An 18,631-nucleotide genomic window follows, 5' to 3' on the forward strand; every position below is an offset into this window, starting at 1 on the left:
GCATATAATGGCTATATTAGACCATGGTAGATGTTCAGTATTACTGTTTCCTCACAAATATCATAACTAAAACGAAATTTTCGAATCTGAAACAACTTTTTTCAATTTTGTCAATTACCAAACCGTGAAAAGATCCCTTTAACTATGATTAACTTTTGAAAGTTTACAGGTTTTTTTTTTCCACTTTTTGGGAAGATAGCCCATGGTTTGGAATTGGGAATTTTATCGGCATTTTCATGAAATTGGGAAAATAATTAATTAGCATTTTTTTCCACACACGAAAAGTCCACTGATTAGGGAAATACTAAATTGATATAAACCCTTTATAATCATTCAAATTAAAAGAACAAAATCATATAATACTTTGTTAGATGTAATTTAATTAAAATTGAGATAAAATACATTAGACATCTTTCTAAAAAAAAAAAAAAAAAAAAAAAAAAATTTTTTTTTTTTTTTTTTTTTTTTTTTTTTTGAAATTGGGAATTTTTTGCCACATTTTGGGAAAAATGTATACTTTTTGGGATTGGAAGGACAGTAGCCGAAGTTTCGTCTTAAAATCGGCGGGCAAAAAAAAACCCTGGTTCATTGACTGTATTTCTATATGAAATTGGTTTGGAGTGTTTGCATTATGGGCTTAAGTATAAAATGGATGAAGAGTTTGGAAAGAAAAAGAAATAATTTAGTCAACATTGTTTTTGAAAACAAGTCAGTTCTTTTTGATCTCGAGGCGAGAGCGACGTTGGGGACTTTCAAGGCCCTCTTGTTTTGGAACCCTTTCGAGTTAAGCCGGCCTTCCCTATGCACGCAGAACATATTGTGTTTATTAATAATGGGTGTACACGAGTTAAACCGGAAATCACGAGACAAGAATGACAATAATAACCTAGAACCCAGTTCGCAAACTTTTCGGTAATTTAATTAACGAAAAGCGCAGTATAGGGTTAGAGACCAACAAATCACGCGGGATTATTTGTATAGCCAGATTTTTTTTCGTAATGCGTAAAAAGGGATATTTAGATCATAATTGTATTTCCGTTTATAAAAATAAATGCGTAAAACTTCATGAAAAGGCTGTATTTACGGCTGCAGTGTACGGTCCTTATCTGGCGCTCTGCTAATACATTTGATTGATACCAATATATTTATGAAAATAATTATGTTTTTTATTATTATTTTTAGTCAAACACACATGCAGCCAGGGACAGGTACACTAATATAAAGTAAAGCAAATTACGTAACGCAGATTAGGGCCAACCTAGCATGACGTATACAAATAGTTAATGTTATCATCTTCAGTCATTTTCCGGGACATAAAAGAAGTACGAAGAGTGAAGAAGTCAAGGATTTTGACAAGTGGTCAGATGAAGCAAGACGACATGATGACAAAAAGTGTTTCGTAATTTACCATGGCAACGACTTTAAATTGCGTACACTGTCAGTTGTTGGTATGTAAATACAAGTACAGTAGAAATTATTGTAAGCAATACAATTTACATATTTGTTTTGAAATGTTGGGATAAGTATTTAGTGCCATTCCGCAAATTTAAATAAATACTTTACACTAATGATGGTCTTTTGGCCTTATATTGGCTGACCAGTAAAAACACTAACATGTGTTTGGAAGCCAAAACCAAAATTTGCGTAGTAAACAAAAAGATGCTATATTATGGGCACATAAACGATGATAAGTGTAGTTTATGTTATAATAAAAACATACACAGCAAATAAAGTGAATGCAATTGTTGTAAATATGTATGCTTAAAAATAAATTTCTTTTCTCTAATTGACCCAGAACCTTTTTCCCTAAATTCCCAATTTTATGGGCTGTTTTTATCAAGAGTGTTTCTCAATGTATATTTTGAGTATGTAATGTAAATCTTTGGATTTCTGATCTTAAGCCGTTACCACTGAGAAGCAAAAGTGAAAATGGCTATTTGCAAACAGCATTAAACCAGAACAGCCTGTGAGTAACTTGCAGTCTGTTCAGGTTTTATGCTGTATGCTGCTCGTCAGTATATTATGGATGGAAATGAAACCTTTTAATTGAATACGGTAAGAAAAGTCTTTAATTAAACGTGACTTTTTATTGGACTACAAATGCCTTAAAAATCCGTATCTAAGTGGTAAAGGGTTGATCAAATGAGTCGTGTTGTGAGAGGACTGGGGCATAATGCATGTGCGTAAAGTTTCGTCCCAGATAACCTGTGCAGTCTGCACAGGCTAATCAGGGACGACACTTTCTGCTTTTATGGCATTTTTCATTAAAATGAAGTCTCTTAGCCAAAAGCCAATTTAGGCGTAAAGTGTCGTCCCTGATTAGCCTGTACTGCACATGCCTAATTTGGGACGACACTTTACACACATGCATTATGCCCAGTTTTCTCAGAACGCGACTCGAAAATTTTCCCATGAATAATAATGACTTTAACGTTGTTTCAAGTTCATTGTGAATTAATCCATTTTGGCGGTGATTCTTTTTGACCTTTAAAACTTACTATTGGAGGAAAAAATTAACTGGCTATTTGGTAATTTGTGTATTTGCACCCTTGTTATATTTGTTTCAGCCGACTCCATGGATGAGTGTGCAAACTGGTGCAAGGGACTGGAGCTGTTGATAGAAGGAGCTAGAGTGGCTTCACATACCCTAGTGGTGGAAAGGTTGCTTTCGTTTGCTTTGTTAGTTATAGTCTTGCAAATAGAGTTTGAAAGTCAAGGGTTGAGAGGGTTTTTTTGGAGTCACTTTATCGGTCAGGTTTTTGGTAGTCACAGCGCTTTTCGTCAGCACTTGAAAAATTGTACCGTCAGGTAACGGTCGAATTGGGAAAATTATCATCCATGTTGGGATATTTGTTCATTCTTCTGAAAACTTTGTAAAACATGTGCGAATAAAAAGTTGCGTATTTACATCAAATTTCCTGTAAAATTCTGTTGATTTTCAAACTTTAAACAATGAGTTTATTAAACTAAACATTTGTTTAACCAGGGCTATAGATAACAAGCGTAATTGCGTTATTATGCAATTAAAATAACCAAGAACGTAATAAAATTAAAAATAAAGCGTACAAAAACGCAAATAAAAAATTAATAACGTAATTCTCGTTAAAAAAACTTGCCTCATGAAATGCAATTCTTACGAACACCGGGCGTATTTTTTAGACTGGTTATTTTCCTTACAAAAATTTACTGGATAGTTTATATCAGGGATCATATTTTTTTGGTTTTGTCGGTCCTAGACCGATTGGGGTCATGAAAGACCGATTTGGGTCTTTAAATACCGATTGAAAATCCCAAACAGTCGGTCCGATTCTGCTCGCTAAAATTCACATGACATGAAATCGATTACACAGTGCACATGCTAACACACCCTAATGACATTCATACCTCGATTAGGTGTGATTAACCATTCGCTGCAGTCTCTAAACCGGTCAGGACCGGTTTAATGCACGTCAGACCTAGAATAAAAAACTTGTAAACAGCGGATTATAGACTTGTCCGAAATTAATAAGGGAGGTCTGTGATGTACATATCGATCGATTATCGGGGTCATTGTGTGTCTATTGATAGTTATCATTGTTATGGCGGTTTTCTGTTTGTCTGCTAAGGTGACTGCTGGCACTGGTTTAATAATAATCGGTATTCGATGTGAATGGACGTGCATGTGATACAAATCAATATGTTGCGATTGTAATGTATTGTTAACACTGTAAACTGTTATAAATTTAATAATATCCGAGATAGAAGTAAAAAACTGTTCTAACACGGCACGTGAAAACTTTCCTATAAACAAAGAAGAAAATCGTCTATGGGTCATTCTGCAATAATTATGGGCGGACACTGAAAGCACGCGCTGTAACTTCACAAAACATGACAATGCATTTTCAACCTGCGTAATAATCCGGTAATAAAATTATGAATGAAAGTCGCGGATTTGATCGACAGAACAGCCAAAAATTATTTTTATGGGCAGAACTTCACATAAAATAGTACACAAGAAAAATAATATACATTGTATAAATCTTTAGTAAAAACCATGTTAGAATCAAAATAATTTGTATACTTGATAGTTTGTTGTTGAATAACCCACGACCGGAAAAAATTAACTGCGTGGTTTCAAATCACTGGTGCATGGCACTCGTGATTTAATCCCTAGGCATCTTAACTATCGGCCATGGGTTATTTGACAACAAACTATGACATACACAAATTATGTCTTAATTATTTGGTTTTGTTATTGTCAGTAGCCAACCGACGCACAGACATTTGTTTGGTTCAGTGCATGTTTGTACGCTATTATCGAGTAGACAACGATTTAAAACATGGGTATAGACTAACACAGATTAATAATATTAACAGCAATGAAAAAAGTCTGATAAAACAGCACACGAAACAACAATGAAATAGCAAATGATAAAACCAGTTGAGAAAACTCGTATGTTCCGTTAAAAAATGCCCTAGGGAATTTTACTTGTACATTTATTATACCAACTTCATGAATTGCAAAAATCAATGGTATATATTTTAACCTAATTTTTCATGATTTCGGATATAAATTTTCGGATACTTTTTCCCCATTTATACAGACCGATTGATATTGTGAGAAAATATGATCCCTGGTTTATATGCCGTCCTATGAAGAAATGAAGGCAGTCTTTTCAGCGGTTATCAATCTTTGGGGTATTTTTGTAATTACTCGTAGACCCGTCCAGTTTCTACTTTAATTTTCAAGATATTCAACTCAAAGTGACCCGAACGAGGTGCATCGCTTTGAAAAGTCATTATAACTTCATCAATTGTGCAGTTTTTTTTACGAACTCGGTCTTATTTTATGCAAAAAAAAATAAACTTTGATCGGAAATTCAGTAATTGTTTGTTTTTATGTACAGGTACCTTTGTAATTCGATTTGTATAAATAATATAGTAAACTTAGTAGATTTTTATAATATTATATATGTCATTTCCTAAATTACCCAATTGAGTTGAAAAACCGGGGATGAAAAACCCAATTAAGCTCAAAAGTAGGGGGTGAAATTTTTTGCTCAAACTATTGAATTTACAAAAACCCTATTGTCAAAAAGAGGGGGTTGATTACCCAATATACCCCAAAAGTTATCTATAGCCCTGTTTTAACTGCAGCTGTACTTCAAAGTATCAACTGTCTAAATCGTGACTCTGAGCCTCATGTTCTGTGGTATAACTCAACCGTCAATGAAACGTTGCTATTATCAATATTTGGCACCTATTCACTGGACAATATTTGATCCCCAATTTTAAGTCAGAATTTTATAAGTGCGCAAGTGATAATTAATACTGGTTATTTGTTTGGATGTTTGTTCATTTTACAACGAAATTGGTAACATACTACTTCACATTACCGCATGGAAAGCGTGGGTGTATTGATTTTTGTATAAAAACTATGTAGCGTAGAGACAATTGAAATCTTTTAATTTCCATAAAGAAATGTGCGGTTCTTTTTAACTAAATTATATCACAATTGATTTTGAAAAAATGTTTCCTCAAAATTAATTTCAAATCATACATGCTGTATCTTTATCGTTAAGGTCTGTGAGATGATTCATTATTGAAGCAGTAATTGTAATGGATACATACAGTACCGAGAAAACAGAAAATCAGGACAGAACTGGGTTAAGTGTTGGGTGTAGTGAAAACAAGCTTAGCAGGTATACTGACCTATTATGTAGACTGCCATGTTTCGACAAAAGGGATTAACATGTGCATATGCAACTCTTCCCCCGATTTTTTTCTGCGAATTGGGATTTTTTGTGAATTGGGAATTTTTAACCAGGTTTTCCGAAGGAAAAAACTGGTTATTAGATTGGCGAATGCGGGCGGGCTGGCTGGCGGGCGGGCGGAACAAGCTTGTCCGGGCCATAACTTTGTCATTCATTGTGACATTTTAAAATCATTTGGCACATTTGTTAACCATCATTAGACGGTGTGTCGCGCAAAAAAATTACGTCAATATCTCCAAGGTCAAGGTCACACTTTGAGTTCAAATGTAAAAAATAGCCATAAATGAGCTTGTCTGGGCTATAACTATGTCATTCATTATGAGATTTTAAAATCATTTGGCACATTTGTTCACCATCATGGGACGGTGTGTCGCGCGAAATAATCACGTCAATATCTCCAATGTCAAGGTCGCCACGACTAAAAATAGATTTATTTTTAAACAAACTTACAAAGGGGGTTAATTTTGTTTGTTCATTTAAAAAGTTCAGTTTGAGTTGTCTCCCTTTATCAGATTTTTTTTCACAATGAAAACCTGGTTTTGTGACAATTTTGTCCCTTGTTTATTTTTAAATTTGGAAAAATGGTCTAATTTGGAATGGTGCCGTTAAACGGTACCAACTTTATATTGCGGAAAAACAAGCTGGGTCGTCCTTCATAAAATATTGTTATTAGTGGGTGAAGTGAACAAATACTACATATCGGAATGGATTTAATTGAAAGCTGATAAGCCTGTTGTCCACACATGCTAATCGGGGATGACATTTTGTGCCTACACTGGATTTTGGTTTAGAAAAGACTTCCTTTTTTTTTTTCCATAAAAGCTGAGAGTGCTGTCTGTGATTCGCCCGACATTTACCAGGAACTACAATTTACGCAGATGCATTAAGCCCCGTTTTCCCAGAGCGCTGTTCATTAACATTTTTAACAACAAATTCAGTTAAGGAAATGTTAGTTTCATGGAAATTGTAAATAAAGTACCCTTAACAGGATCTACATGTATTAAGATATTCATCTATTTTGATCATACTCTAGGGAAGTATTTGCAGAATGATGTACACTATGCAGGATAGGTTATTGGGCTTTTAGTCTACACGGTTCACAATTGCAATATTCAACTTCCTTACAAATCTCTTATGAAGGCGAGTGAATACAATTTACAGTTTTGTATAAGTAGAGTACACCATCTTGGAAGATTTATTTTGTTGTTAATATTGGCATTTTATTATAAGCTCATCTATTTTTTTTTTGTAAATTATGAGATATTGTCATTACCTTGGCCTCAGCGTCGGCGTCTGCGTTTGCATCGGCGTCTGGTTAAGTTTTGCGTTTAGGTCCACTTTTCTCAGAAAGTATCAATGCTATTGCATTCAAACTTGGTACACTGACTTACTATCATGAGGGGACTGGGCAGGCAAAGTTAGATAACTCTGGCATGCGTTTTGACAGAATTATGTGCCCTTTTTATACATAGAAAATTGAAAATTTTGGTTAAGTTTTGTGTTTAGGTCCATTTTATTCTTGCCTTCATACTTGCAACACTTACTAACTATCATAAGGGGACTGCAGGCAAAGTTATGTTACTCTGACTGGCATTTTGACAGAATTATGTGCCCTTTTTATACTTAGAAAATTAAAAATTTGGTTAAGTTTTGTGTTTAGGTCCACTGTTCCTTAAGTATCAAAGCTATTGCTTTCATACTTGCAACACTTACTGACTATTATAAGGGAAATGTGCAGGCAAAGTTATGTAACTCTGACTGGCATTTTGATGGAATTATGGGCCCTTTATACTTAGAAAATTGAAAATTTGGTTAAGTTTTGTGTTTTGGTCCACTTTACACCTAAAGTATCATAGATATTGCTTTCATACTTGGAACACTCACAAACTATCATAAGGGGACACTAAAGGACAAGTTGCGTAACTCTGGTTGTCATTTTTACGGAATAATGGCCCTTTTTTGACTTAGTAACTTTGAATATATGGTTAAATTTTGTGTTTAGATCCACTTCACTTCTAAAGTATCAAGGCTATTGCTTTCAAACTTCAAATACTTTCATGCTATCATGAGGGTTCTGTACCTGGCAAGGAATTTTACCTTGACCTTTGAATGACCTTGCCTCTCAAGGTTAAATTATTAAATTTTGCTAAAATTGCCCTATAACTTCCTTATTTATGGTTAGATTTGATTGATACTTTGACAAAACAACTCTTACCTGACATACCACAATAGACTCCACCCAAACCATCCCCCATGCCCCCCCACCCCGAATCCCCCCCCACAATTTTTTTTTTTTTAAAGATCATCTAATAAATGACCACCACACCCGAACACTATACCCTGCCCCAACCCCCCACCATTTTTTTATTTATTTATTTTGGAAACGATAAAAAAAAAAAAAAAAAATTTATTATTTTATTTTTGAAATACCATCAAGAATCCCCCCCCCCCCACAATGCCCCCCCCCCCCCAAAAAAAATTTTTTTTTTTTAGCATTTTTTTTTCATTTTTGGAAGATAATGTAATAAATGACCACACCCCACAAATACACCCCTCTCCACTCCACCCCTCCCTCCTTTGTGATTGAAATTGAGATAGGTCCTTTCACCTTTAAAAAGAAAAATAGATGAGCAGTCTGCACCCGCAACGCGGTGTTCTTGTATTACAAATGATATAAAGTTAATTGTGGTTAAAACTGAAAAATGGCAACATGAACTAGAACACAAACCTGACATAGGCATGAAACAGGAAGAATAAATATTATTCAGATGAAATTAAGATATTAACCCTTTCACACTTAGATACATGTACGTATTTTGACGCATTTGTAGTCCCTTAGAAAGTTGAATTGAAAGTTTACTAGATTCAAGTTTTAAAGGCTTCATCTCTAAACCTTAGGTACTGATGAGCAGCCATAAGCATAAAACCTGAACAGACTGCGGGTTACTCGCAGGCTGTTCTTGATTTATGCTGTTTGCACATAGCCATTTTCTCTTTGCTTCTAAGTGGGAAAGGGTTAAAGGTGGGAGTCTTTTTGTTAAATTTTGAATGCAATGTTGTGATTGTAAAGCTGTAAAATGTGAAGACATTCACGTATCCCGAGTTTCACATAGGAATTCGCTTTGTCTGATATTTAACATCCTTTCGGCTTTAATGTTATTTTTTTATGAAAGGATGTCTCTTCTAAGCAAAATTCAGAAAGTGTTGTCCAAGATTAGCCTGTTCAGACTGCACAATTTTTTTTATTTGTTTTTACAATTATTGAACATTCTACACATTTGTGATAGCATGATTTCAGCTGTGCAACCAAAGTATTACTTTAAAGCTGGAGTGTAAAGCACATGCATTTCTTTTTAACTGTAATCTCAGGTTTATAAAACCCATATCAGCTATTGCTGTATTATAAATTGTATTTTGGACAGTAAATACAATTATGAAGGATTTTAATGTTTTAATTCTTAAGACATAGCAATTAAATCACTAGATAATGATGAAACTTTTCATTGACATATGCACACAAACGAGTCTTTACAGAACCACTCACTTTCACAAAAGATCTATGTAAAAAAAATGTAAAAGATATTGTGCCATGAGCATAAAAGCACTTGATATGTTGAATATGAAATTAAAATAAACCATTCAGTGCCACTGATCAGTGTTTCAGTTAAGTTAACACAAGATTGCACAATAGTAAAATGTTGGTTAATTTGCAATCCTTTCTGCTTGTTTTTTTGTTTAGAAAACTTGTCCCTCCAATTTGGTCCTTAAGAATGTGGTGCAAGTTAAACATGGTACGGAATGATAAGCAAATTGAAATATAACCTACGCTTTCAACTACCTTCAAGAGTTAACATTAGCAATACAATATTATATCCTTCATGATTTCATGGCATTATTTTTATATTGGAGTTGGATTGCATTTCTCATTTTGAGCTTCCTCTCTGATACATGTATTTGCAACAAATTAAATAATTTTCTTAAACTGCAAGATTTCTGACAAGATAAATACTAGATGGATGCATGATAGATGCCAGTTAGATCAAGTATTTGGAATATGATCCCATCATGAAATCTCACTAAACCCAGTGCTTTACCTGACAGGCATATATAAGGAATGCATTTTGATTAAACAGATTTTGGGTCATAAACCCTTTATCATGTAATGTCAAAGTAAACTTGCTGCATATCAAAGTACACATGCAAACATGCTAGAAGTTTAAATTACTTCCTGATGGGACAAATTGTGTTTTGCTCAGAGATCGTTGATACTTTATCTTTAAAAAATCAACAACAAAGTACAAGAATATGAAGAAGTCTGAAATTTGACATCTGCATATATTCATTTGCATTTATTGATATTGTTAGACCTTTTGCTTTGGCTTTCACTACATAACTTATGGTAATAAAGAACTGTTTTCAAAAGACATTTATAATAACAGTTAAAACAGTCATCCAAACAGACTGGGGCTGATAATTTTTCATTTTCAAATATATTTGAGCTGATTAGTGTTTCCTTACAAATAAACTTGGGCTGATCATAGTCCCTCAATAGACTGGGACCAATCATGGACCCCTTACACATGTACCAATAGACTGGGGTAATTCATTGATCCCTCCAATCAACTTTTTCATTTGGATTTGAATTTGAAGATTTTAAAATTTATTGATTACCTGTAAATGAGATGTTGTGTTGTGCACTTAATATTACAACCTTCAAGGTCCATGGTCCAGTGTTGTTTTTTTTTTCATTTGAATGTGGGGCCGCATTCCCAATGGGAAAAGGTACATACCGTATTTTACCATGCATAGCGCGCAGTTTTTTGCCTTCAAATTTCGGAATAAAAATTCGGTGCGCGTAATACATTGACACAACGCTATTAGCTGGTTGCTAAATTGCAAAAAAATCCATTTCGTAATCGTAAATCTTCACAATTGCCGCCATTTTTGTTATTGCAGAAAACTACACCCTATAATGTTATAGACTGAAGGGGCCGTTGTCGAAACAACAAATAGCGGGAAAGGTTAGGAATGAACGGGGTAGTAACAGTTTTGACAAAAATTAAAAGATGATAAAAATGTCTTTGTTGGTGTTTTCACAGTTCTTCATTGATTGTTAATTTAAAAAAATCGAGGTATATTGATCCCCGTGCGTCGCGGTATTGTTTGTTAAAGTTTTTGTTGTCATGAAAACTCGTTGATTTACAACGCAAAACGTCTTATTTGAACTGAGGCTAATTAACTCAATCATATTTCTCAACTTCCCTTTTGCTTTATTTTGATAATTTAATCCAAAGTTTAATGTTAACAATTCCGAAAATTTGCACTCTATGTGAATTGACAGTTTGACGTTATCAAAGGAAAGCCGCTTCCTGTCTGAAGAAATAAAGCGACAAGTTTCTCGCCGACAAAATTGGCTTCCTTTGTCTAGCAATCAACATGCCGAACCAATCGTGTGTTTGTTCCTCAATGGCAATCGTCCAATTAAATAATAGCATGTGCAAAGCTCCGCCTTCGAACCTTTTGCAGAGAACGGAGGTGGAGTTCAACGGTTAATTGAGCAAGTGTTTTACGTAAGTTGAGTTCCGATTTGCCGAAATTACTCGGCCCTAAGCATTCAAACGACGAATACATTTATCAATGATTTTCCGATCTCTGCATAAATATGCTACTGTGCGAGTATACTACGTAGGTAACAAACCAACAATAGAGATATAGACTCGTTTTATTTTCTTTCAATAGAGACAAACAAATGATATTTGTCAAATGGCTTTACGCCGATAACGCCAACTGTATGGAATTGAGCGTTCGGGTGTATTGTTTGTCTCACTATAAATACTTATCAACCAGACGCAGTAAAGGCGCGAAATACCAGGTCAAACTGGATTTAATGGGGAGCATCTCTTAATGGGGAAATATTTAAGTCGATGAAAAATAAAATGGGAGCCACGGACGATTTGCGTTAAATTGGACATTGCGATGTTGCGGGTCTGCAGAAGAAGATGTCATACGATGTTGTGAGCGGCAGGTAATGAAAATGTTACACTGTTCAAATGTGAGGAATAGGTAATAGTTGTTTGAATTTAACGCGCAGGGGTCTTGAAAAAACACCCGCAGTGCGCGGCAATAAGGACATATCAGTGTTCTCGAGAGAATAATCTTTCGAATTGTCGAAAATATAGTGCTATGCAACCCATGCTCCTGATTGTCTAAACTCTCCCTACTTTAAAACAAAAAATTAAGCGCCCGAAAAACTCAGATTAAATGATTGCGCAATATAAGAATGGCGGCCATTTTCGGCCAAATTTTCAGGTTTTTGGTCTTGAATTCTTTTTTTTCTCCATTTTGGCTTTAAAAAATCGCATGCGCGTTATACATGGTAGCGCGCTATACATGGTAAAATACGGTATTTTTCTCAAATGGGACCTACAAATTCCCTATTGAAGACCTTTAAAAAAAATAATTAGATTTCAACATTTATTTCATCTCGCATCCAGATCTGGGTCAAAGCTACACAATTTTTCCCAATCCAAGTGGTCCTGGCCACATTCCCAAAATGGTGAAAAAAAAACAACCTGAGGTCATATTTGTCATTAAAGGTCAAAATATATACCGGTAAATTACTTATTGCAAAACATTTTCCTCAGTGTGTCAAACCTGTGTCTGTAGGCATTTATTGGTATGGCAGCTTAGTGAATCTCCATATTGAAATATTATGCTGTTTAGGCAACCTTTCCATTCACAAGCCTTAATATTGTTCACTAGATACTAAACACGGGTTTATTCTGAGTAACAATTGTCTCTATAAGCCTATGGATTTTGATGCAATTTCATGTAACTGTGTTGACATAAAAAATTGATAATTTTAAGACCTGATATTAGTTTCAAATTCAGACTTAGATTACACGTAAAAGGTTTAATATGCCTTATGCCTCATATAAAACTCTAAATGATGCAAATGTGTGCCTCAATCAATATCAGTTTAAGTCTTTAATTGGAATTGAATTTAACACTTGAAAGTTATTGTTTGAGTTCTGAGTGCAGTAAAATTACTCCCTGTGTGCCTGTAAATCCAGTTGCATTAGTGAGTGTTTTCCTGGTTGCTGAAACTTGACATTTTCAGGGCAGTAATTACAGAGATTGTTTATTTGGAAATTGTGTTCCCCAGATCAATATGGAAAGAAGGAAAAGGTCGTTTGTCATGAATTTGCAACTTCTCTTGAGGAATTATTGACATATTCAATTTTCTTCCAAGACAATTGTCCATCCTGTTGTAGTTAGAACAGGAAATCAACAGTTTTGCTGGGAATTCATTTAATTAATTTCTTATGACATCATTTGAAAATGCATAGAATCCCAACTGTTGATGCACGATGTTTTTGTAACAAACCATAAATTTTATTACATGATGAAAAAGCCTTAAAAACATGAACTCAGTTCTTGTATATTATGAGTGGTAATTTTTTTTTATATGATGTGATAGACTTGTGAAATCACATATAATAAAGTTGAAAAAGAACAGAAACAGGCTTAAACAGTGCTTCTTAAACATTTTCCAATCCTGCTACAAAATACTCCAGTACTGTTTCCACCCAAGCAACAGGCTCCCAAATGGATCAATTAAATCAGAACCTTAAAAACAACAACAATGAGCTGAGATACACAAAGTATAGAGGGGGGATCAAAACAGGATAGACCTCTAACCAAATATTTTAAAGATTTGCTTTTTTCAATAAATCTTTTTCATTTCAATAAAGCATATATTATGCATAGATTTGTGAAAATATATTTTCTTTTAGTTACAAGTGGGCATCTTTTTCTGTAGACCATCACATTGGCTACATTGTTGACTTTTATTGTTCTTACATTTTGTTAGTTAAACATACAATAAAAGTAAATGGCAAAATGCTTTTTCCACCAAAGCAAACAAGAAATGTGCCTCTCAGAAAAACAGGCAAATATCAATAAGTTTTTTTTTCACCAACACAATATTGTTTCCAATGATAAGGTCCTTGGCCCAATTCCAAAAATGAATGCAAGTGAAGTCTTTATATTGATGACTCTGTAGCAGTAACATTAATGCAAATTTCAGTGGTGTTACCAAGAATTGAACATGTTTATGGGTCTGTGACAGTATGGTTGATGCAAATTTCAGGGATTAAACCAAGATTTCAACATGTTAACATGACTGTGACAAACGTTAGATATTAATTTCAGGTGGCCCAACAATGTATTTAACAATTTGTATTCTTACAATGAAGGTTAATAGAATTTCAGGTGACTTAACCAGGAAGTTATTTTTAAGCCTCTGGTAGGGTGGCATATAGCAGTTGAACTGTCTGTCAGTCAGTATGTCAGTATGTGTGTATGTCAGTCTGTCCGTCCATCCGAAAAAAACTTTAACATTGGCCATCACTTTTTCACTATTGAAGATAGCAACTTGATATTTGGCATGCATGTGTATCTCATAAAGCTGCACATTTTGGGTGGTGAAAGGTGAAGGTCAAGGTCATCCTTCAAGGTCAAATGTCAAATATATGGCGTCTGTCCGTCCGAAAACTTTAACATTGGCCATAACTTTTTCAATATTGAAGATAGCAACTTGATATTTGTCATGCATGTGTTTCTCATGACGCTGCACATTTTGAGTGGTGGAAGTGTATGGTCAAGGTCATCCTTCAAGGTCAAAGGTCAAAAAAATAAATTAAAACGGCGTTTTCATGAAGCTGCACATTTTTAGTGGTTGAAGTTCAAGGTCAAGGTCATCCTTCAAGGTCAAGGTCATCCTTCAAGGTCAAAGGTCATTTTTTAAAATTCAAACGGCATTCTCATGAAGCTGCACATTTTTAGTGGTTGAAGTTCAAAGTCAAGGTAATCCGTCAAGGTAATCTTTCAAGGTCAAAGGTCAAAAAAATAATAATTCAAAGCGGCGTTATCATAAAGCTGCACATTTTGAGTGGTGGAAGTTCAAGGTCAAGGTCATTCTTCAAGGTCAAAGGTAAAAAAATAAATAAATAATTTTCAAAGCGGCGCAATAGGGGGCATAGTGTTTCTGACAAACCCATCTCTTGTTTTTAATGACACTTACAGTAAAGGTCGATGTGAATATCAGATGTCTTCACAAAGAATTCAACATTCTTACAAGTTAATGCAAATTCCATTTGATCAACACAGAATTTAACATATTGATACAAATTTAAGATAGCATTTAACTTAAAAGATGACATTGGCTATAAAGGTCATGCAAATAACAGGTGCCATAACTGTGGATTCAACATTTTAGGTGGCTCAATCGAGAATTTAACAGCATCATAGAGAGAGAGAAGAGGGTGTCACTGAGGAACATGAAAACCTGGACCACCAAAATCAACTGTAAACTTACCACAAGCAAGTTGAGGGAGCTATACCAGGTACAATCAGTCAACCAGTTTAGAATAACCCGGCATATATGTTAATTCTTTTGAGCACAATAATTTCTTTCGGGATTTAGTGTCAATGTGAGAAGATGTAAAAATAAAGGGTTACATTTTTTTGAATGATAACAGGTTAGGCCAAACGGCATATGCAGTTTTTTTGTCAAAAATAGGCAATTTAAGTTCACCCTTCAGAAAATTATTAAAAATCATTCAACTTACAGAATAAGTATTTCAAAACATTGTCATGGCATTTGTTTTCAATCAGCAAAAAGTTTATTTTAAAATAATAAAGCCTTTTATATACATATGCACATGTCAAAGCATAACTCATTCAATCAGTTCCAACTTTTTGCCGCATTTATCCCCCCCTGGAAGCATAATACAAAAGCTTTCTTGATAAAACTTTGTTAATTTATTCCTTTACCTCATGTTTACCTTATACACTTATCATTATGTTTTTATTGGGGCATGATGGAAAATTAAATACAAATTAATCGGAACTGCTGATTATCCGGAAATGATTGACAAACTGTATTGCCCAGTCATCGTCAGGACCCACAATTGCTTAACCCATTTATGCCTAGTGGACTCTCATCTCATCCTTCTAAATTGGATCAATTTATTTCCAAAATTAGGGATGTCTAGTATATTTATTTCTATATTTAGAATATTTCTTACAGAAATTCCTTTAAGCAAACAGCGCAGACCCAGATGAGACGCCACATCATGCGGCGTCTCATCTGGGCCTACGCTGTTTGCTAAGGCCTTGTTTCTAGATGCTAGACATAAATGGGTTAACTATGAAAGGTGCCTTGCTCTGGGAAAAGATTTATTGATGGTCCACTTTTGGCCCCATTCACTATATAAAATATTCAATGTATAAAACCTTATCTCAACAGTCCTTTGATTAAGCAGTTTGGCCAACCAAGTGTAATTTGATATTAACTACATGAGGGGATGAAAATGTTAACATATGATAGGTTAGCTAACAGGATTTGAAATGCACCAGTTACAGAGTGATACCAAACTTTTGCTTACTCATTGCAATTACTTCCTGAAAAATATTAACCATTTACCACTTAGATATGTATTTTGACGCATTTGTATCCCTTAGAAAGTTAAATTTTATTTAAAGACCTTTCTTACCAAATTCAAGTTTAAAAGGCTTCATTTCCATCCCTTAGATACTGATGAGCAGCAAACAGCATAAAACCTGAACAGACTGCAAGTTACTCGCAGGCTGTTCTGGTTTTATGCTGTTTGCACATAGCTATTTTTACTTTGCACCTGAGTGGGAAAGGGTTGACCAATGAAGTGGGTAAAATACAACATATAAGTGCTGATTTCCAAAACTTAAAGATGAAGATTTAATGAATAATAATTGGAAGCTTATGAATGATCCTGTTTTATGATCTGTTTCAATGCATGTGATGTACTAAACACACCGGGACAATGAACACATTGGTACAAGTTAGTCGAAAAAATCTGAATTCCCTGATGCCATTGGAAAATATTTTTTTATCAAATGTGTTTGTTTCAGAACGTGGACCAACAAAGGAGGGGAGAGATTGGATTGGATGAGTTTACGAAGCTCTACCACCATTTGGTTCACGTGCCCACTGTAAGTATTGGGAGCCCCGTGTCGGCAGATCATCAGTGGTGGCAAAATCTGTCATTGACCTACGTGTTGGGTTTTGCAATTTGCAAGATTTTATCAAATTCTCTTAAACGTTCACTTGTCTCCTCTTGCTAAGAAGTTGGAGACGTTCTCAAAGCATAAATATTCCATTTGTCATCATGCTGGTGAAGTGTCTATTTCCACCACTAATCTTAATCTGCCATCACCATCAAAATAAGCATTTTGAAAACTGAATTAATCGTTTGGTGGTCTTGATCAGTACAGATGATTTCATTAAGGAAACTGATAATTTTGTATATTGATTCAAAGATTTTTACACTAATAAGGAATTACAACCTCCTAAATGAAAAAAAATAAAAAAAACATGCTCAATTTTGAAGTACAGCATTTTGTCAATAATAAAATAAAGAAATAGTGCTGTGTGCATGCACAAGTATTGTCATTTAAGTTTTTAACTAGGTTTTCTGAAGGAAAAAACTGGTTATTAGATTGGCGAATGCGGGCGGGCTGGCTGGCTGGCTGGCTGGCTGGCTGGCTGGCGGGCTGGCTGGCGGGCTGGCGGGCGGGCGGGCGGAACAAGCTTGTCCGGGCCATAACTATGTCGTTAATTGTCAGATTTTAAAATCATTTGGCACATTTGTTCACCATCATTGGACGGTGTGTCGCGCGAAATAATTACGTCGATATCTCCAAGGTCAAGGTCACACTTTGAGTTCAAAGGTCAAAAATGGCCATAAATGAGCTTGTCCTGGCCATAACTATGTCATTCATTGTGAGATTTTAAAATCATTTGGCACATTTGTTCACCATCATGGGACGGTGTGTCGCACGAAAGAATCATGTCAATATCTCCAATGTCAAGGTCGCCACGACTAAAAATAGATTTTTTTTAAAAACAAACTTACAAAGGGGGTTTATTTTGTTTGTTCATTTCAAAAGTTCAGTTTGAGTTTTCTCCCTTTATCAGATTTTTTTTTCACAATGAAAACCTGGTTTTGTGACAATTTTGTCCCTTGTTTTAATAAACATGAGGAAAAATGAAAATAATATTGAAATCACCTTGTTCTCTTATAAAGAGCATCAGTTTCATAGTTCCTCAATTGAACAATCAAAGAAAAATCAAGAAGTATGTAACAACAGTGCAACTTCTGCTCATTATTGAAGGTTAAATGAAAGCAACATTTCTCAACATTAATTGGAATATGGTTTTCACTGTTTCATATGTAAAATTTTACATAAACTTGCCCCTTAAAATTCTCTTTAAACAAATGTTGTACTTTTTGAACTGATGAGAAGTTGGTTTGAAAAACAGATTACATGAAAAATATTAACTTCTAGAACTTTGAATTTTAAACTTTTTTTGAAGACAAGTGATGAATGAAGGTACATAACAGTCATTGTTTACACAACTTAGGCCTTTGCAACCATTATTATTTGCCAAACATTAATTTTTGTATATTTTGTCGGGAGCTGATTGAACAATTAAGTTTGTTACAAATAATGTTCAATGTTTAAAAAAAAAGACGAATCCTTAGGCATGATAAACATCAATATCCAACGTAATAAATGCATGCAGGACCTGCATCAAGTTCTTTATCTAAATAAATCAGATTATGAAACAAATAAGAGTACAATATACCCTGTACTTACTTGGGACTTATCTGCTCATCATGAAATAAACTAGTAAATTGGCACACTATCACTCCCCACCGCAATTTATCGAAAACAAATATTACAAGAAATCGGAAAATTACCGTCACAGTGAAAAATAATTTTTTTAAATCTGAAATTTGGGAATTTACCTGTTGACAAAGTATTCATAGTTT

General features: G+C 34.6%; 1 protein-coding gene across 1 annotated transcript in view; it reads left to right on the forward strand.

The window, feature by feature from the left end:
- Positions 1–648: 648 nt before the first annotated feature.
- The window catches only part of LOC127846015 (1-phosphatidylinositol 4,5-bisphosphate phosphodiesterase gamma-1-like), a 130,287-nt gene continuing 112,304 nt past the window's right edge, over positions 649–18,631 (forward strand). The window contains exons 1-5 of the mRNA XM_052377196.1: positions 649–659; positions 1,300–1,448; positions 2,568–2,661; positions 15,034–15,160; positions 16,707–16,787. Coding sequence (XP_052233156.1) covers positions 649–659; positions 1,300–1,448; positions 2,568–2,661; positions 15,034–15,160; positions 16,707–16,787 — 462 coding nt within the window. The remainder of the gene's footprint in view (positions 660–1,299; positions 1,449–2,567; positions 2,662–15,033; positions 15,161–16,706; positions 16,788–18,631) is intronic.

Source organism: Dreissena polymorpha, chromosome 9 (assembly GCF_020536995.1).
Source record: "Dreissena polymorpha isolate Duluth1 chromosome 9, UMN_Dpol_1.0, whole genome shotgun sequence".
Taxonomy (NCBI): domain Eukaryota; kingdom Metazoa; phylum Mollusca; class Bivalvia; order Myida; family Dreissenidae; genus Dreissena; species Dreissena polymorpha.